At 55.8% G+C, this 20302-nt stretch overlaps 2 protein-coding genes across 5 annotated transcripts in view; one reads left to right on the top strand and one right to left on the bottom strand.

The window, feature by feature from the left end:
- Window positions 1-20302, top strand: part of TBCD (tubulin folding cofactor D) — a 139944-nt gene that overhangs the window by 39206 nt on the left and 80436 nt on the right. The gene's annotated exons all lie outside the window — the stretch shown is intronic.
- ZNF750 (zinc finger protein 750) lies at window positions 4425-16714 on the bottom strand. 3 transcript variants are annotated; one of them, XM_025468445.3, is made up of 4 exons: window positions 14469-14770; window positions 13340-13453; window positions 6044-7662; window positions 4425-5898 (listed from the first exon to the last, which is right to left on the bottom strand). In XM_025468445.3, the coding sequence occupies exons 3-4, from the start codon at window positions 7480-7482 to the stop codon at window positions 5184-5186; spliced, it is 2154 nt and encodes a 717-aa protein (XP_025324230.1). In that variant the 5' UTR covers window positions 7483-7662; window positions 13340-13453; window positions 14469-14770; the 3' UTR covers window positions 4425-5183. The 3 variants fall into 3 exon arrangements, with proteins under 3 accessions (XP_025324230.1, XP_025324233.1, XP_025324232.1); XM_025468448.3 differs by lacking the exons at window positions 13340-13453; window positions 14469-14770 and adding an exon at window positions 16503-16714; XM_025468447.3 differs by lacking the exon at window positions 13340-13453.

Below are 20302 nucleotides of genomic sequence, written 5' to 3'. Positions count from 1 at the left end.
GGCAGGCGCTAAACCACTGCGCCACCCAGGGATCCCCCTAAAAAAATCTTTAAGAAAAGATAAATAAGGCTCTTTTTGTTGTTGCTGTGAGTTTTTCATATATCCTGGTAAGTCTTTCACTAGATAAAGGATCTGGAATTTTTTTCCCCATTCCATGGTGGTTTTTTCACTTTCTGGTTGGTGTCATTTGCACCAAAGTCCTGCATTTTGATTTAAGACCAGTCTTCTGTGTGAGTGTGTGACAGACAAGGTGAAATCGCTAAGTGGATGGTTCTGACTCCTGTTTAACTGAAGGACATAGAGCCTTGCTCTGCTTTCCATGCCTGAGACTGGCTGGTGTGCATGTGCCCATCGTATCTTATGATGTTGCAGTGCCCACCGGATCTAGCTGCTGGAGTGAGAGAACATGGGCGTTGGTGTCATGAATGACAAGTGTCAAGCTGTTGGCTAAAATCTAGAAGATAAAATGTGTGTTTTCGCTTGATTGGCTGGCGGGCTGGTGGCATCTTCCATGTGTGCTGAATCCTCCTGCAGGCCCTTGCTGTGCCTGGTGGGGTCGCAGGGAGCTGTGCCGTCTCCGGCCCAGGAAGGATGGCACCAGGCCTTGGGAACAGTGATTGTTGTCTTGGCATAGGCTCCGAAGCTGACACGGGCTAACATTTGTTCCTTTTTCTTCTTTTCTTGCTCCTCAGACTGGATAACACCGGTTACGCTCTCTTCAGGTTCACTGATTCTTTCTTCTACTTGCTCAGATCTGCCATTGTACAGCTCACCTGAAGTTTTCAGGTCTTTTACTGTGTTTTTCAGTTTCAGAATTTCTATACGGTCTCTTTCTGTATGTTCTGTCTTTTTACTTACATTCTGTGTTTGTTTGGACATTGTTCTCTTGGTATCCCTTAGCTCTTTGAGCATATCTGAAAATTGATTTAAAGTTTTTGTCTCATTTTAGTACAATGTCTGGGTTTCCTCTGGGACAATTTCTCTGCTTTTCTTTTTTTCTTTTTTAAGATTGTATTTATTCATGAGAAACAGAGAGAAGCAGATACATAGGCAGAGGGAGAAGCAGGCTCTTTGTGGGGAGCCTGATGCAGGACTTGATCCCAGGACCCTGGCATCATGACTTGAGCCAAGAGCGGATGCTCAACCACTGAGCCACCGAGGTGCCCCAAAACTGGACATTTTAAATACTATAGTGTGGTAACTGTGGAAATCAGGTTCTCCCTGTTCCCAGGGGTTTGCTGTTGTTGCTTGTTGAAGGTGATCATTGTCCATTTAGTGACTTTTCTGTTTGTAACTACTGTATTCCTTGTTGTGTCTGGTCACTGAAGTCTCCGTTCCATTATGTTGGTAGACTGCCAGTGAGTGACCTAACAGATTTCTTAAAGTGCTGAAATTTTGTAGATTTTTTTTCTTCACTCAGCACTCTCCCAGTTGCTGTAAGTTTTTGATGAGATTTCAGAGTTCTGAACAAGTTGAGTCTGTTTTTGCTGGCTTAATGGTTGTTGTGGTGGAGGGACAGACTTGTGGAGTTCCCTCCTTTGCCATATTCTGTGACATTATCCAAAACTAGCATTTGACTAGCGTTCCGGCATTAGTCTGGGTCCCCTGAGCAGAGACAGATGCTGAGACGGGCTTAGATGTGCAGAGATTTTATTAGAGAAGTGCCTGTGAGAGAAGACTGGAAGGCTAGCAGTGCCACTGTCTGGCCCCGGTGGGGTGGGGTGGGGGTGGGGCTGGCATCCGCAAACCAAAGTCTGCCACGGAGGCAGTCCTGTGTCCCCGGAAGGGGCCGTGTTGGTGGCACTGCCATACTGTCTCCTTGGCCCAGGTGCCATGGGGCCTGGAGTCAGCCTGCTTTGGGAGGTGGGGCTCGGCTGTGACCGCAGCTCTGTGGTTGCAGAACACGGACCTCTCCTGACCTTGTCGCTACCCACAGGCCTGTGTACATCAGTTCCCAAGGGAGCAGCCGGGCCTGAGAGGGGTTGCACTCTCCAGTGCTCCTCACAGTCCTGGCACCTTCCTGTTCTGAGGACCATGTGCCTCTCCGGTTTTTAACCTTTGTGTGTTTTCTACTGTTGGACATTCCCGTCTGTAAGGAAAGTGAATCAGGGGCACCCGGCTGGCTCAGTTGGAAGAGCCACGTGACTCTTGATCTCAGAGTTCGAGCCTCACAGGGTGTAGAGATTGCTTAAAAATAAACAAAAACTTAAAAAAAACCTAGAAAGACGTGAATACCATAATGAGACCTCTTTGACTTAGTATGTGAAGTAGTCGTTCGGCCCTTCTGAATTAAAGTGCTTTTCTCCTTGATGAACGTGTGTGTGCTTTATTTCACACCCCCGTGCCCTCTTTCCCCACGGAGTGTGGCATCGTGGCGAAGGTTGAGCTGGTGGTGGGGCAGATTGCCACGGGCTGCTGGGAGGCCTCTTCAGAAGGCTTCTTGTCAGCATTTTGTTTCCCTCTTCAGTACGCATTCAAGGTCCTTGTTAGCTGTATTGAGAGACAGTTCACCTGCCGGGCAGTTTACCTATTTAAGGTACATGATTCAAGGTTTTGGGTGTATTAAAAAAAATACATAATAGAAACATTTGCCTTGCTGACTATTTTTACGTGTATAATTCAGTAGTATCAGCCACATTTACAGTTTGTACAACCATTATCACCATTTCTGAAAACTGTTCATCATCCTGAACAGAAACCGTCCTCGGTAAGCTTCCCTCTCCCTTCCCCTGCGGCTCCTGGTAGCCACCCCTCTGTCTACCTCTATGAATTTGCCTGCTGCAGGTGCTCCCACAGGTAGAGTTGTACAAGGTTTGTCCATTTGTGTCAGGCTTAATTCCCCAAGCAGGAGGTCTTCAAGGTTAATTCCTGCTGTAGCGTTTGTCAGAACGTCGTTCCTCTGGACGGTTGAGTGATCTGCCGAATGGATATCCCGTTTTATCTGTTCATTGATCGGCTTGTGTTGCTTTCATCTTGTGACTCTTATGAATAATGTTACTGTGAACTTTGGTGTACACGTATCTGTTTGAGTCCTTGTTTTTACTTCTTCGGGGTGTGGACCTAGGAGTGGAATTGCAGGGTCATAGGGAAATCATTCTACATTTAACTTTGAGGGTTTATTATTTTTTACCTGTAAAGGTTAAAAACTTAGAACTCTCAAGTTGGGTCACAAGTAAATACAGAAAGGTAGTATAGTTAAAAAACCAGCAGGACTTTTTGTTACAGAGATCTAGGAGTGCACTGTACTTTGAAATCATTTTTATTTAGTGAGAGAGACAGGGAGAGAGAGAGTGTGGGGGGAGGAGGGGCAGAGGGGGAGAGAGAATCTCAAACGGACTCCCCACTGAATGTGGAGCCCAACACGGGGCTTAGTCAGTCTTACTACCAGGAGATTGTGACCTGAGCCAAAATCAAGAATCTGACACTAACCAACTGAGCCACCTAGGTGCCCTCCGTTGTGCTTTCAAGACAGATCTGAAGGGCCTGCCGGGGTCTCCGTGGCTGTGACGTGTGACCTCTGGGGGAATTGTATGAGAGGGGTCCGTCGTCCTGCTGCAGGCACACATGCTCCACAGCGAGAATCCGCAGGTAGTGGCGACCTCTGCCTCCTGAGAGCTCGGAGGTGTGCATCTCCTCCGATGCTGCGCTGTGGCAGGGGGGCTGCACGGTCGTTAACGGTCCTGCTTCCTCTTTTTATCACTTCAGATGATGCCTTACACTTTGGGTGAACTTTAAAACATCGTGGTCTCCAAATCTTTGGGCCTTTGACACGGAAGGTTTGTGTTCTTGTGCGTAAAGCCGGAGGGGAGGGCTTGTCTCTGGGTGCCAGGCTTTGGGTCCTGAGCCTGGAACACAGCCCCTGATGTATGGTGTTGCTTCCTGCAGGGTATTGATTGGTGGAAAGCAGGGTTATCCTACTTTTGTTCTTTGTCAAAGCATTTAGGTATAAGAACGAGAGAGCCCTGGCGTCATAGTGAAGGGAATGCACGTGCCCCTCACGTTCATGTGGTTAACTCTGCGTTTTGGGTTAACCGCATGTGGTTGTCTGAAGGCACACCTCGGCACCCACTGCTGTGCGCCGTGGCCTTTGGTGCATAGCCCAGCTGGTGCGTCAGAGGGCAGGGGCCCTCCTGAAAAGTGGGAGGAAGGGGTCTCCCGAAGGCCCGTGGGGTGGGGCGTGCCGGTGCGGATGGCCTTTTCTCAGGTGGCAGTTGTAGGACCTGAGGCCTGGGGAAGCCCCGGGCAGGTGTGCAGGGCCGGACTTGGTGCCTCCTGTTTGTGGCACCACACATGCACGCGTGCCCACACGCACACACACGCACACACGCAGGGGCAGGGGCTCTTTTTCTCAGTTTGTTGCCTCAGCTTGTTCCTTCCCTCACCGAGTTCGTTGTGCCAGACTAAAACATCACACAGAGTTCATGTGCTTTTAAAGTCACCTATGAGTTTATTGGAAAATTGGCAATATATACATCATTTTAGAAAGTGGAAAACGAGGCAGAATGAGTTGGGAAATTCACTGTAGCATCATGAAGAAGTAGAAACGTATAGCCACTCCCGCGATACGTTTTTCCCTGGTGGAAATAAATTATGTGTATAAATAGCCTCTTGATGTTCGTGTGTCCTCGTAACAAATCACGTAGTTTTTACCTCGGGCACTTTAATGACAGGACTGGGAATGTTTTCTCCTGGCATTTTTTCCCCCCAGTAACTGTTACTTACTTGAAAACATGCAGCAGAATTGTTAGCAGAACAGTTAAAGCAGTTTGTATTAGTACTAAGGTATTTATAAGAAAAGTATTTTTAAAGCTTTCCTATAAGATGGTGTACACCTAAAAGCTGTCTTTTAGTCTGTGTATTCCATGTGACATTTTACAAAAATGAAAGGCAGTTTAACTCATCAGTCTTAAGTGTATGAGTCATTTAAATATTTTTACAACCAGAAAGTAGAAGCACCTTTGAATATTCATGCTTAATATTTACAGAAACTGAAGTTGCAGTTTTTTCTTTCTTTTGTTCGTTTTTTATTTTTTTGTTTTTTTTTTTTTGTGTGTGTTTTTTTGAGAAGAAAAAAGAAACTGCATCGTAAAAAATTGACCAGATACAGTGAAGGCGCCAGTGGAGATTTGCTGCTGTTGCCACCTGCTTTGGGAGGCGTGTCTGCATCCCACGGGGCCCGGGCACTAGGACACCCGTGTTCTTTTCCGGAGAGTGAACACTCTGGCTGTGTCGCTCGGCTTCATCTTCTTGGTCCCTTGCTGGGACTTCCCTGCATCCCTCGGACTTGTCCTCTTTTGCGCTCTGGGTCTGGGGTCACACTGAGCCTCCTGGTTCTCCGTGGCGCGGACTGTGGGTGCATCCTGCTGGCAGGTGGACTCTGGGGCCGTGGGCTCCCCGTCGCCCACCCGGACTGTCCCCGGGCTGTAGGCTGCCAGCTGGCAGAGGGCCACGGCCGCCGTCTGCTTCTGCTCGTCGCTGCTGTCCACTGCTGCGGGCTCCTGGGCCCTTGCGGGGGGTGTTGTTGGGGGCCGCGCGGTAGCGTCGGGGCTGTTGGGGTCTGTCTGCGCCTGCTCGGGCCCATCTTCGCCTCTGGGCGCATCGGGGTTCGGGGCGGCCGCGGCGGCCGGGTCTGCGCCTCGCAACGGGCGGTGGAATGGGGGTCTCGGGGGCAGGGCGTTGCAGGGATCCTTCACCGACAGGTTCAGAGGCACGTCCTGCAGCTCTGCGAAGTCCTTGTACGCGGGGCTGTGCGTGGCTGGCGGAGCCTCTGGTTTCCTGGAGAGGTTCAGCGGGGCTGTCCGGGAGCTGTCCTCCGGGCCGGACGGTGTGGCCTCCGGGCCGGGGGAGGCACTTCCTGTCGCACCTGCACCCGCAGCGTCTCCGCTCGTGGCGTCCAGGCTGGAGGAGAGAGGCAGAGAGAGGCTTAATGGGAACCTTGCCCGGGAAAGCACCGCTCTAAGGCGCCGCGAGCCCGCACGCGCTTGGCTACTTGAGCACGACCCGGGACACGCTCCGGAGATTTTGAAAATGAAACTTTTCTTACCTCTTTGGAGACTCGTCTGTGTTCTCCAGAACCTGCGATTGTGGGCACTCTGTGCTCTTCTTGACAGGCCTGAAGGCCGTGAGGCCGTGTTCGGGCGGGTGGAGCCGTCCCGGGACGCCGGGGGCTGGCTTGTCCGAGAGGCCGCACGGCCCGGCACACGGCTGACTTGTCTGCGTGAAGTTGGTGGGACTTGGCCTTCCCGGGGAGCCCGTGGCCGCGCTTCCGGCTCGAGGGCTCATTTTGGTCCCCTCTGCGTCCCTCTGCTCATCTTTGGAGTGATCTTTAGCCTCGGGAGTTGGGCTCTCCTTCTCACACTCGGTGTGCTTTTTGTGGGTGCTGGAAGGACTTGACTTGGACGGACTCAGGGCCGGGTAGAGCAGGGCAGCTTCTTCCAGGAGGTGTGAGCTTTGATCTCTGGAAACACCTGCGACGGCCGGGAGTCTGAGACCGTAGGAGGAGAACGCAGACTCTGGTCTGTAAAACCCGTATGGAATGGGCAGGTTGGGATGGTACTGCTGGAAGAACCTGTAATGGTCGTAGGCCGAGGGGGGGTTCAGGTGCTTCGGGACCGGCCCCGGCGGAGGCAGCAGGTGCCTCTGGTCTTGGGCCCCGTAGACAGGCAGCAGGGGGGCATCGCACTCGGGTGAGTTCCCGGCGAGTAGGTAGGGCGAGTAGATGGTGGCCAGTCCGTGCTCAGTGTAGAAGTGCGGCGGGTACTCTGGGATCGCGGGGTGCACGTAAGGGGAAATGGCACTAAACCCCTTTGTAGAAGGGATTTTGTGTGGGAACTCGGGCGGGAGGAAAGGCGAGCCAGCCTTCCATGGGTAGCTGGGAGTGTGGAATGCAGACTTGGTGTGGAAGGCCGTGGCTTTTGCCGTGGGGTTGGGCAGCGCCAGCAGTTCGGGGGCCTCAGCGTGTTCTGGCCCCTTCAGCCTGTGCTCTCCTACTGGGACGAATGCCGAGGGCCGCACAATGCCTTCCAGGACAGGCTGGGTGCCCCGCGGGGCTTCTGGAGCTGGACTCGGGGGTGCAGCTTCCTCGTGGAGGGCAGGCTTCTGTCCTGGGCCCCTGTGGGGCCCACGTGCGTGCAGTTCTAGGTTTTCCTTCACGTCATCCTTGGTGAGGCTTTGCTGGAGCTTGGCATCAAAGTGTGGGAGCCCGTTGGCGACGGGTTTGGCGGAGGTGGGCTTTGCTGTCGAGTCTGCCTGATTGGTCTGCTTAGGGTCCAGAGAGTTGGATTTGGGGCACTTCGGGACTCGGTCCTGCTCTGACACTAAGGTGATGGAGTTTTTGCAGAGACCATACTTCATGTGGTTGAAAAGGTGTGACTTTTCATTGCAAGTGAAGGGACACTGGAAACACTTATACTTGAAGGGCTTTCCTGGAGGCCTTGGGATGTAATGTGGCTTTTTTGGTTTTCGCTCTTTGAGGAGACTCATGTTCTCTCCTGTGCTGTAGGCGCTGGTGTCCCCCTGGTCCGAGCACTGCCGGCTTCTGGCGAATGAAGGTCTCGCGGTTTTGTGGCTTCTCCTTTGTTTGCCTTCCAAGAGCTTCTATTTGCCGCCAGCTCCACGTGCCATGGGTCTGATGGGGGGCGTCCTGCTCATTGGGGCTGGGTGCTGCAACAGAGGAGCAGAGCCTTAGAGCCTTGACACTAGCTTAACAGTCAAGGAGGAACTAGCCCGGCTTCACAACAGGTCACCTGGAGTATAGGGGTCACCGCCCTTGTCGGTGCCCGGAGGTGGTGAGCACCGACTGCCCCCGACTTACAACCTGGCCGCCAGCCCCCACAACGTTCCTGTTTTCTCAAGTCTGACCTGGAAGAGTCTCGCCTTGGGGCCAAGAAGCATGTGGTGTGTCAGTGTCAGCTCTGAGGACACCTGTAGTCCTTTGAGTTTGGGGAACCTTTATCCTGTGACCTGAGGCCTTGGGTGCCAGGAGGTTGTGGCCTGAGGCCAGGTGACTGTTGAGACGCCCCGACCCCCGCTTGTGTCCCTGGAGTCTGTGGTTCCGACCTGACTGCGCTGACCGTGACTACCGGGGCCTGGCCTGTGTGGGACGCTCACATGGCTCCCTTAGAGCCGGGAAGGTCTGCGTGTGACATGTCGCCAGGGCTCCTTGACCATCCTGTCCTATTTAGTCATGCTGTGTTCTACACGTGGGCGCTTAGAAGAGAACGTTTAAATACGCAGTCCCACCCTACCGCTTCCAAAGTCAAAAGAAAAAGTCAGCTTTATCCGTGAGTAGCATTTATGCTGTCTCAGATACAAACGTTTAAGTGCTGTGTTTATGTTGACTCAGGTGGTTTTGAGATGCTATCAAGGTGAGTTTCTTAGCCCTGTGAGCGACCGAACCTTCTCCTTCACGGCCGTGTTTCTGCCGCCCACCTCGTGGTTCTCGCGCTCAGCCCATGCCCGCCTGGCCGGCACACACAGGTGGGTGTGGACAGCTGAGAGCTAGTCCGGCCCAGGGCCCCTGCCTGCCCTTCCTGGCCTTCCCTCCAAGTGGTGGTGCCTTTTGGACGGATGGTTGGACCGTGCTAGGCCACCATCCCAGCCTTTACCCCTTAGGAAGTGGGCCCCGGGTCGTCCTTGGCCAAGTGGCGGGCAGGGATGTGGGGGCCAGTGGGGCCCGTCACCTCCCCCAGGGCCCTGGGACCCCGCAGAGGCTGCAGGTGTCTCTGGCCTTTGATCCCTTCCCGCAGGGCCCTCCTATCCCGGATACCTGCCCCCTCCCAGGCTTAACCGGAGATCTCAGCCTGGTTTCCTTCAAGGCTGCTCCACACACCCCTGGGGCACTCTCTGCCTCATAACCCGAAACCGAGAACAAAGACGTGAGGTCTGGGAGGATCTCTCAAGGCCCTGGCGGCGTGGCTGGGTGCCCCGGACCAGCCCATGGAGTGACTGTGTCGAGGAGCAAGCGTGTGGGTGGGGAGGCTGGAGGGCAGCGGGCGGAGTCGGGCCCGCGCCTTCACGGGGAGCACTTTCAGACAGCTTAAGAATAAAGTTAAGAGGAAATGATTTAACAAGACTGTTTTCAGTTGTAGTTTTGCTTTAAGGAATAGGCAAATGAGGTCAGTCCTGTGTCTCCTGAGCCTTTGTGGATAAAGCGTCACCTTCTAGACATCGGGGGTGCTAAAACTCTTAGCTGGAAAGCAGCCTTTTAAAAATGGTGAAAAACGTATGGGAAATTGAAGAGACTTGTTTTTACAAAATAAAACGTTTCTCTGAAATGCCTTCCTTGCGATCCCACACACTGCGATGAGGTCATCGGTGGTGTGGGGGGGGGCAGGGGAAGCAGGTGGGGTGTGGGTGTTCACTGGGATGCCTTAGATTTCTGAGAGAGCTTTCTGATTTTATTCTTAGCAAACTGGTTTCTCTACTCATTTATTCATATTCCTTAAAAACATAAAGAAGCGCTCCCCCTACCCCCAGATGGACTGCCTCTGTTAACCGGCTTCATCATCGTCCCTTGCTTCTAGAGATGCCTGCTTATCGAGAAGTACTGGGAAGTACTTTCTGCCCATGTCTGTGGCCCTTCTGTTGAGTTTCTGCAGAGCAGTAGTGGTGAGGCATGTATTTTGGGTGAGAAACGAGACTTTTGGCTGCCCTGTGACTGGCAGGGGGTGGGGGGGTTGTCCTCAGAGCCTGGGGGGGGGGTGCACATTGACTCACCTTGCCTGTTCCTGCCCTCCCGCTACACAGCTGCAGGAGCTGCAAAGGCAGTGTCAGAGCCCAGCTTGTTACACCGGTAAGCAGAGCTCTGCGTCTTTCTAAACTTCCCCTCTTATTAGAGGGAAAAACGTGAAATAACTCTTTATGAGTTCAGCCCATACCTCGGGGGGGGGGGGGTAGGTATGCTCTGGGCTATAAAAGCACAATTTCCTTGCCGCCCGTCAGGAAGCGATTCCAGCCAACCTGGGCCAGCTAGATAAGTCAGCGGGCGTGTACCGGCACGTCTCACCATGCTCCCTGGTTCTGAAGGCGTGAGAACCTCTGCAAGTCAGGTTCCCATGATTGTATAGGATATGTTATGGCAAAGATCCGAAAAGTGATTTCATCACTAGCTAGAAGCATCATGATCAAAATGATGACAGTTGCAAAACTTTATCAAGTGTGAGCCCAGAGTATAGCACTGAGAGTGGACACAGATGCAGCGCCGCCAGCATCCCAAACCCCAGGCGGTGGATGAATGAAAAGTTCCCTCAGGATTTAAGAGAATGATTCAGATGCGTTCTACGACGATGCGTTAGTTTCAGGAGCAGTATTATTTAGCACCACTGATACTTTTAGGCAAACATGGAGAAAAACCTATATTATATTGATCAAACATCTCTAGGAGGTAGTTTATGTACTTAAGTTACCTTAGCGTTACCTGGATGAAAAACTTGGGCACTAATTGGTTTTATGTTAATATATACTTTTTTCAGTTAAATGATGTCATGTGTAAAGTTCTTGTCTGAATTTTTGTTCTTTGTTTGGTTAGCATACAGGGACAGTAAATCACTTCTCTGGGGATCATGCCAGTGCCCTAGGGGGTGAGAGCGTCCAGGGCGCTGACCTGTGGGAAGGGAAGCCTGCGATGGACTCACAGGTGCAGTAGTGTTAGTAACTTTGGGTAAACTGACCTCTCAGGTTGCACAATTCACTAATTAAAACAAGGGAGCACAGCTGCTTCAGATGCCGATGGAGACGGGCGTATTCACTTGGTCGTAAAAATGCAATAATATCAGAGAAATAGGTGGGACAAAACTGAGGCTATTGTAAGCGCTTGAAGGGGACAGCCCATAGCGTGATGTCAGTGAGTTCTCCTGCCCCAGGGACGTTTACGAGGATGAGGGAACTCAGCCTGACTGCCCAGGACCTCGTCAGGCTCGCCCTCTGCAGGGACGCGGTGTGCGACCGTCTCTGCCAGGCCAGCTTGTATCTGCTGGACTTGATGCTCGCTGGCAGCTGCCGGTGTTAAATATTCTGAAAAAAGGGTATTGTTGCCAAAACAACACAGTGGAGAACTAATGGTAGTAAGTTTGGATTTGCATTGGGAGGTGAGGCTTTTCTAAGGGTGGCTGGAGGGGGTTCACATGGCCTGTTCCTGGGGGTGCGGGTCTTTCTCGTTGATCTGCATCTGGAGAGCTGCTCATGACGCAGGACCCCTTTAATTTGGATTCTGTTAGAGAACTGCAGGGTTAGCACGTCTTAAAGTCCAGGTGTTAGTGTGGCCCTAAACGGAGGGCCATGTGTTTACTCTTGATCTGCGGGACGTGCTGGGAGCTGCCCTTCAGGCACCTTCCCTCCCTCCCTCAGGGTGGGGTCAGGGTGGCTGTCACTGAAATGCAGGGTCAGCTCTGCGCTCTGCCTGCCCCTGTGGCGTCCCTCGTGGAGTCTTGTCAGACTGAGTGGCCGTCTGAGGGGGAGAGACCGCGGGGGTGGTGACCTAAAGCTACACACACGGGCCCGTGCGAGCTTCCAGAAGTTGTCCTGTTTTACCCAAAGATGGCCATTTGTGACATCAGGCATTTTAAACATCTGCTGGGGTTGAACTGATGTGCTTTTTTGCCTTGGAAAGCGCCGTGAGCCAGCTGCGGCCGCCGCATCTCTGCTGCGGGGCTCCTGCTCATAGGCCCGCGGTGTCTGGGCATAACTGCCCACACAGCACTTTGAGCAGCCTGTGGTTTCGGTTGGCCACAGGGTTTTGTTTGCTTGTTTTTGAAGTTCTAAATTTTTTTTTTTTTTTTTTATTTATGATAGTCAGAGAGAGAGAGAGAGAGAGAGAGAGAGAGAGGCAGAGACACAGGCAGAGGGAGAAGCAGGCTCCATGCACCGGGAGCCCGACGTGGGATTCGATCCCGGGTCTCCAGGATCACGCCCCGGGCCAAAGGCAGGCGCCAAACCGCTGCGCCACCCAGGGATCCCTGAAGTTCTAAATTGCCAATGCGCTTTCGATAGGTTCCTAAGTGTGGACAGTTAATGGACTTGCCAGTTGTTAGGATAAAGCGAGTGGCTGGCATGTTTAAAAAGTTTCTAAGGAGTTTGAAATCCAAAAAACAGCCAAGAGAAAAATATTTTTTTTTTTTTTGAACTTTGATAGGACACAATAGAGGTAATTACAACTTAGGTTTATGGGACACTGCTGTGACGGGCTGGCTGAGTACGCTTGTCATGCGTGTTGCCCTGAGAGCTGAACTAATGCCGTAATGGTCCCTTCGGTGCTGTCCGGCTGTCTGGCAGGGAGCCTCGTCAGGTAGAGCGTTTTGAAGGGCATGCTATAATTACAATATTGTGATGTGGCGTTATTGCATAACCCAAGGACACGCCATTGTCGCCTACCCACTGGGGTGTCGCAAGAACGAGATTTGTGAGTTTTACTCCAATTGAGCTTTTCCAGTGATTAACCGCCACTCCCTCCCTGACTCTTGGTTCTTCATAGCAAAGGATAAACTTCAGGACAACCATGACCTCCGGAGAAAGACAGTTTTCTAGAATGTAGTTTGGAAGAATGGATGTGGGAATAAAACCAGGGCTCTTTCTAGTTTCAGCCAGAGATCCTAAGTTACAGACACACGCTCTTCCTAGTAAGTGTACACAGCCTGTCACCCAGCAGGGCCAGTGCCCAGCGGCGCCCTGCCTGCCTCCTTCATCCCGAATAATACCAGTTCGAGGCTTTGGGAGGACTCAGTTAATGCAAAATAAAGATAATAAACGTAGACAGAGTTTGCTTAAATGAAGTCTGACTTTGGTCAGACTTGGCTGGTGGGCCAATAATTGTCACAACAGATTTACGAAGACTTTTGTAAGGGAGAAAAAAACCCTTTTTGTATATTTCAGAATCCTCTTTGGTTTTGTTCTTTTTGTTTTGGTAAGCACGTGTCAAGACAGTACTTATTTTAAACTCCAAGAAGTTTAACCGTAAATTCAGCGATTGTCTAAACACACCTACATAGGTGTTAACATGTGTCTGTACATATATGTGACTTTATGTTGAAATTTTCTAGAGCTTTAAGGAGCAGAGAAGCACTTAGATACATTTGAGTTTTAGTTTAGATTTTCTGTAGAAATGAGGACTTAATTTCCGAATAAACTTGTTCGTACTCTTAGAATAAAGCGTCAGCCTTATTCAAGTTCTGTGCTAATGGTTTCCCTTTCCAGCAGTGCACCTGCTGGGTCCTGAGTAATCTTCAGAGGACAGAGCAAGGCAGAGCAGATCCCGGGCAGGTGGTTCCCTGAGCCACATAGTTAATTCGAGATACATCTGAGAGCAGTTTTTAAAGAAAACTTGAATCCGAGAAGGAGTACTCACCGGAGACGGGCAATGCCGGGCAGTGCTGGGAGCGGCTGGTCGGGAGCCGGGGCTGGCGGTGCCCGAGAGCAGGACCTGTTCTCACGCTCGCTCGCCGGCTGAAACTGGAGCCGGCTGTTCCAGTGGGAGGGGTTTAAGTGTAGGAGTTGAGCCCTCGGGGCGTAGAGATGCACCTGATATTCCTCCCGCCCGCAGCTACGATTCATGTGTTTGCACCCACCGAGCTGCTTAGCAGCAGTGTCGCCAGCCACCCGCGGGCTGTGAGCCAGGTGCCCCCAGGCACCGCTTGTGTGCCTCACGGGGAAGCACCCTGCGCGGGTCAGCGAGTGACTGGGGGGGCTGCCCCGGCCGTCCTGCGGGTAGGGGAGAGAGGGACAGGCGTGGATGGGATGCCACAGTGCTGGTTGTTGTCACACACACACACGGCGCGTGAGATCTTTAGAAGCTCCAGTGTGTGTGGCGGCAGGCACACCCGAGAGTGGCTCCTCGGAGGCCACGCTCCACGGTGGCCTCGCCCCGGAGGGTCTGCGCGAGCCTTTTATCTTGTTGCCTTTCCCTCGTCACCCTGTGCCTGGGAATCTGCCTGCGTCCCCCTCGCGGGGGTGGGGGTGGGGGGGTGGGGGGACCTCAGCCACCCCGCTGCAGGGGCCTGCCGGCGCACGTCGGGGCCGGCACGGAGCACCCAGCTCGCCGCAGGGCGGCTGTGCTGCTGCTGGGAGGTGGCCGTGTGCCTCTCACTGCCCTGGTCTTACGAATAACCAAGACGCTGAATTTTTGAGCAGGTTTATCTCCCTCCGCGCTTAAACTGCTTGCTGTTCAACCCGTGGCTGCTAGTGAGGCTGGAATGAGATGTGGGTTTGGGGACAGGGAAAAGAGGCGGTGGCAGCTGGGTTCAGCGGCCCCGTCACGCGTGGCACATCTGGCACGGTGGTGCAGGGTCAGGCTTGCCAGGCCAGATGCTGTGGGTTTCTAATTTTAATTCAAGGCTTAAGATTTTACTTTGTTTTATGTTTATATTGAATTCTTAAACAGTTTTGTTCAAATTAGGTGTTTGTATAACTTAAAGGGTGAAAAAATAGTTCTCTAAGTCTCATCACAAAACACTCTAGTTCATTGCTGTTCCTCTTACCTGTGGCTGGGTAACGAGCACCCCAGACTGTGGTGGCTTAAAGGACCGCTGTTTTAGTTCCTCTCGGGACTCCGTGTGGGTCCGGAGTGTGGGCCGCCTCCGTGGGCATGTGCTGCGTCGGTGGGGCCCTTTGGTATGGAGCTGGCCTGGAGCGTCCTCCGTAGTGCCATCCGCCTTGTGCCCTGGAGGGGATGCTGAGTCCTCCTCCATGTGGTGTCACATCCCGGACCCCCCACAGTGCGGTTGATGAGGCACCTCTTGTGTCCTGCTTGACCTGCCCAGACTGGAGGGGATGGCACAGGCCCCAGGTCTCCGTGGGACACTCGGACCACTGCCCCCCCCCCCCCCCCCCCCCCGCCGTCTCTGCAGCACTGGGACTTGTTCTTAGCTGAGTATTTTGGTGTTTACGTCCTTGATTCCAAATAACATTCCTGTTGCTACCTCGTCCCCTCCACCCACTTCCCCCGGCCAGTTTGGGTGCTGTCTGCTGACTTCTCCTGTGCCCTCTGTGTCCTCTGACCCCGGGCTTGCCTCCCCATCATCCTGGGGTCGCCTTTCCTCTCTCCTGTATCGAAAGCCTGCTTCCTGGGTCTCATCTTCCCTCTTGCAGTGACCCTTTACGTTGACACGGAGCACACCCGTGTGTCGGCTCCTGGGAAAGCGTGCAGGAGAGGCAGATTTGCAGAGACGCGGGGGGTAGAAGGGGTGATGGCGTCTCTGTTGTGTCTGGCTGGGTATAGAATCCTGGGTCAGAGCCTTCACCCTCGGTTTTCAAGGTGCTTTGCTCCGCGCGTAGCTGTCCGTGTTGCGGCTCACGAGTGCCTGCCCCACTCTGAGGTCCTGGTTCTTTCCCTCCAACATTTTGATATGAATGATTTTTAGAGGGAGAGTGCACGTGAGCGGGCGGTGTTGGGGCGAGGGAGCAGGAGAGCGGGGGGCTCGATCCCACGACCCTGACATCGTGACCTGAGCCAGAACCAAGAGTCAGACGTTGAGCTGGCTGAGGCACCGGTGCGCCCTGGCACGAGTGGTGTCAGACGCACAGGTGAGTGATGCGAACCTGACACGTGGATTCTGTGATGAATTGTTGCTGTATCTGCTTCATCACGGAGGCCTCCCAGGGGGGCCTCGGTCCGGGGTGGCTGGTTCCAGGGCTCCACATCTTGGCGTGTCCCCTCTGCCGAGTGCAGTTCCTCCCTTTCGGAGAAGAACTATACGCAGATGGTCAGTGGCACGCCCGCTGTCGTGTCCGGAGCACCGCTGGTGTGGCGGGGTTTCTTCCCTCAGAGCCAAGTGTGTCCTCTTGTAGAATTTTATGCAGGCGGTGACTCCCGACCCTCCTCCTGATCCTCTTTTTCTGTTTCCGGAGTGTTCTCTGCCAACTGTCCTGTAGGTGCTGCTTCTCTGCTGCCACACTTTTCGGTTTCTAAGTGTTCTAGCGCTGCCTCCGGAGTGTCTTACTCTTAGACGTCGTCGCAGTGGCTTGTTTCTCTGAGGGTTTTAACAACGGTTGGGGCAGGTGGGGCATCTCTGCCCCTGCATACAGCGTCTCCTTCATGTCTCGCACCTCCCGGGACGCAGCTATTGCCCCTGCTGGCGGGGGGTTCCAGGGGTCTGCTATTCGGCGGCCCCCTCGTGCTCCTTGTCCCCCCCCCCCCCCCCCCGCGACGTTAACCACGAGCCTCGCAGGGACCCTGTGTGTGGCCGGGGGGGAGGGGGGTATCCGGGTTGGCTCTCTTGTTCTGAGGTGGGGCCTCCAGCCTCCTGGGTGTCCCGTTCATCCCCCCCCCCCCACCCCGGCCTTCCCCGTCCTCCTTGACCCTGTTGTTTCCGCCTGATAAGGGAAGGCACTCTCTGCCGTCGCTGGCGGGATTCCCCCGGCCGTTATCGTGCGTGTTCGGTCTCCCCGCTGCCCAGGAATCCCGTGACTAGGTTTCTGACCAAGGTTGAATCTTGGGGAAAGAGCACGGGCCCAGCAGCTGGCCCGGCAGGTGCCCCGCCCCCACCTGTGCGGCCCCCTGCTGGGCCCCCTACCTGCGTGTCTGCGGTTTATCACCGTGGCAGCCGTGCGCGCGGCCATGAGGCCGGTTTGCAGGGTTGGCGCGGAGAGGAAGAGCCGCGTGGCTGACGTGGCCCGGCCTGGAGGGCGCGGAGCAGGACAGAGCGGGCCGGGCCAGGCTGTGCAGGCCGAGGAGGCGCCTCCCCGTGAGGTGCATGGGGTCAGATCGGGACCCAGTGGCCCAGGACTTCAGTGGGGTGGCGGGCGGGCCCTGGACCTCCGGGTTCTGAGCGGGGGCAGGGCGGTGCCAGGGCTGCGGCTGCTGGGAGGGTTCGTGACAGGCCTCAGTTCACCTGCGGCGTCAGAACTTGGCCCCTGCTCTAGCGGGGAGTGTGCTCGCCTGCCCTCTGCGCCCTGGGCAGCCGGGTCACCCTGTCCCCATCCCACCCCTTGTCCAGCAGCGCGGGCCTTGCCCAGCGGCTCTTCCGTTTGCTCCCTCCCGGCCTAGCAGTTACTTGGCGCGGCCTGCGTTCCCCTGCCGAGGGCCGCCCGAGGGCCCGTGACGTGCCCGTGTCCCTGTGCGGCCTCTGGGGAGGGAAATGCAGCGCTTCGGTTTTGGACCTTGTAAGTACGCGGTGGCTGTGTCCGCCTGGCACTCCTCGGGGCCGCAGGCGCTCTGCAGGCGGGATTCCGGGCGCCCTGGCCGTGGCCACGATGACCCTCGTTAGGTCTCCAGGCAGCAGATGCCCCGCGAGAGCCTCAGTGCCCAGGCTGCATCCCAGGGCTGAGCGGGACGTGACGGGGCTCAGGCCCGCGGGGCACGGGTGCTGAGACCGGGGGCCCTTCCTGGCCGGCTCCCAGCTCCCGAGGGCAGGGCCGCGTCGTGTCGTCCACGCCAGCACGCGGGCATGTTTCTCGGGGTTTCTTGAGTGTAGTTTCCAGCGGGAGCCCCCTAGTGAGAATCCCGTCCAAGGGGCCTAGTGTGACCTCCTCGGGCTCCCGAAGCCTTGGCCCTGGGGCTGCTGCCAGGCACGGACATTTGCTCCTCGCTTCAGTCTTGGTGCTGAGAGGGCTGTCCCTGCGTGGCTGAGCTGTGCTGCCAGCACCCGCCTCCGGCCTGGGGTCTGTGCAGCCCTCGTTCTGCAGACCCAGGGGACAGGCTGTGTCTCCGCAGGTGCAGCGACCTCCTAGGTTCTCTGGGGGGCTTGACGGCCCGTCAGCCTGGGATAGGAGTCTGGGCCCTGTCTTCTGGGATCAAGAACCCAGCAAGGAGTTGCCGGCACCCTGACCTGGGCCCGCGGGTGCCAGGCTGTGCCCCTAGGAGGCAGGCCGGTGGTGGGCTCCGGGGGCCTCGGGGGAGTGCAGCAGCCTTTGGGGTCCTCTCCTGCCCCAGTGTGAGCGCTCGGCCCCGTGAGGCTGAGCTCGGGAGCACGGCGTCCCCGGCGGGGTCTGCTGGGGTTTGGTTTCTCATGGTGACGGAACCGGGAACGCCGGGGGAGTTGCACTTCGGCAGAGTCAGGTTAGTTTGGCCGTCTCGTGAGATAGGCCGGGGCAGGTGGAGCATCGGGAAAGTTCTATTGTGAGACATTCATTTTCCTTTGATGAGTAAGTCTGAGATGTGTAAGGTGCTGCCCGAATTTTAATTTGATGCTTATTCCAGTATACCACCGCGTGGATTTTTGTGGAACTGGGGCGACTTTGGTTTTGGAGGCGAGCACACGGCCCGTTTTCCGGCCAGGCTGCCTGGCGGATGGGAGCAGTGCCCTCCACCTGGGACAGGGGCTGCCGCAGGCCGCGGGGTCCCGGGCTCCTCCCTTTTGGGGCGCGGGCAGTGGCAGCGGACTGTACGGTGGCCCCGAGCCGGCGGCGGAAACTCTGTGTCGGTTTGTTTAGATGCTGCCCCCCCCCCCCCCCCCCAGCCCCCTCCAGCCTCCGAGTCTGAAGTGAAACCTGAAACTTTGAGCTCTGGCCTGTTTGTCTTGGGTTGAGATTCCAGGGTGTGAGCGGGGGCTGAGCTGGCCAAGCGGCGAGCGTGAGACTCCCGCAGTTTCCCCCCCCCCTTCCCGCCCTCTCCCCACCCTGCAGTGGGGTGTGGAGGTGTCTCGCGTGCCCCTTGCGCTTCTCCAGGAGAGGGGAGGCCCCTTCCTCTGCCCTGGGCTGTGACCCTGCGGGCGGCCGATCCGGGAGGAGGAGCGAGAAGCCATCACAGGTTCCCTCTTCTCGTGTTTTCTCCTGCTGCGGGCCCGCGTGGACCACGCTGGCGGGTGAGGGCTCCTCCTCTGCACCCGCGCCCCCCGGGCCCCCGTCGCCCACTGCTCTCTGCCGGGTCCCGAGTCGGCAGGTCTCAGGCGTGGCAGGCAGGCGTACTCTGGTATTTCCAGACGTTGGTTTCTGTGACCGCCCATGGCTTCCCCGGCTTCCGTCCCTGCTGCTTGTCTCTGCCCGACACACCTCTAGGTGCTGGGGCCTCGAGCTCCTGGGCTTCTGGTCCTTTGTCGCATCTGCAGACTGTCCCTTCCCTCACAGCTCTCCGGTGTGATGGAGGGTGAGTCCTTGGTGCTTGTTTTCAGCGGGCGTGAGCTGCTCCCACCCTGTGGGGCGTACATGGCGTGCGTGTGCGCTGCTTCTTCAGGGCCCTGGTGAGCGGCCTGCAGGGGGCCTGAGGCCTGCCCCTCGGCCTGGGCCCCCCCCCACCGCAGACCGTGTGCGTGGACAGCCCACCTCGGGGGCTTTGTCTTGTCATGGGAGCCTCTCTGCTTTTTCTAGGACCCCCTTCCCCCCGGGAACAAATGCCCTGTCAGCAGCCCTGGGGGTCCTGCCTGCGAGACCCCGGGGTTGTCAGGGTCTCGGGGCCCGAGGTCATCTGTCCTGAGTCTGCCAGTAGGGTCGGTGCTGTTCCCGGGCACGCCGGAGGGCATGCTTGCTGGCAGTGTGACGGCGGTTCACATGAGCCCTTACTGAACCCCTGATGTGTTCTGAGCAACTAGAGGAGTTCCGAGTCCTCAGTCACCCCGGGCCGCGGCGTTCAGAGGTGAACGCGGGAGCCCGCCTCTGCTGCTTCCTCCCCGAGCCCGTGCAGAGCTTCCCTTGTGGGATGCCGCGCTTGCTGCTGTGGCTTCGCATCGCGCTGGCTGAGCGAGGGGGGCCTCGCCGGAGTCCCCTGCCCGCTGGGTCTGCTAGAGGGACGCGCCGCCCGTGTGCCCGGGATGCTGGTCCTGGGGAGGCGGCCCTTCTCTCTGCACCCTGGCTGCCTGGTGGCACCTTGCCCCCCCCCCCCCCCCCCCCGCCAGGCTCTGCCTCTCTGGGCTCAGGGGGCCCCTCCCTTGCTGACACCAGGCCCTGCAGCAGAGGCGGAGGGGACGGGCAGACGCTCACTGGTCGCTTGGGCGGCGTTAGCGCTGAGCCTGGGTGGGTTGGTGTGTTGCCTGCGTGAGCCTTGGCTGACACGGGTAAATAGTACTTTAGGCCGTGAGCTGCCTGGACTGCCAGGCCTTTAGGCTTGGACTTCGGGGGTGGATGAACAGATCATCTCCTACCTGTCGAAGGTCAGGGAGGGAACAGTGGTGGGAAGCACGTGTTTAGACGACAGACATGATAGACTCGGTTCCCGGCTTTGTGCAGAGCTCTGCAGCCGGCCCCCCAGGGGTGCGCGGTTCTGAGACCTGAGGAGGCCCCCGCGTCGCACGCTTCCTGGGCCATAAGACACGTCTCAGGACATTTCAGACTCTGCTGCTCAGACTGCATGCTTTGACCATAAAACAGTGAAATTAAAATTCAGATATAGAAGATAAAGGTAAGACATGAATTTTTAGTTTGAAAACACAGATTTCTAAGT

This window comes from Canis lupus, chromosome 9 (assembly GCF_003254725.2).
Source record: "Canis lupus dingo isolate Sandy chromosome 9, ASM325472v2, whole genome shotgun sequence".
Taxonomy (NCBI): Eukaryota; Metazoa; Chordata; class Mammalia; order Carnivora; family Canidae; genus Canis; species Canis lupus.
The sequence above is the reverse complement of the archived record's forward strand: the minus strand, read 5'-3'. Positions and strand labels throughout refer to the sequence as shown.

Coding starts and splice junctions, on each gene's coding strand:
- ZNF750 (XM_025468448.3), bottom strand. CDS start 7,482: ATGAGTCTCCTCAAAGAGCGAAAACCAAAAAAGCCACATTACATCCCA. Junction 5,899..6,043: donor ACAGACGAGTCTCCAAAGAG/GTAAGAAAAGTT, acceptor TCTCTCCTCCAG/CCTGGACGCCACGAGCGGAG.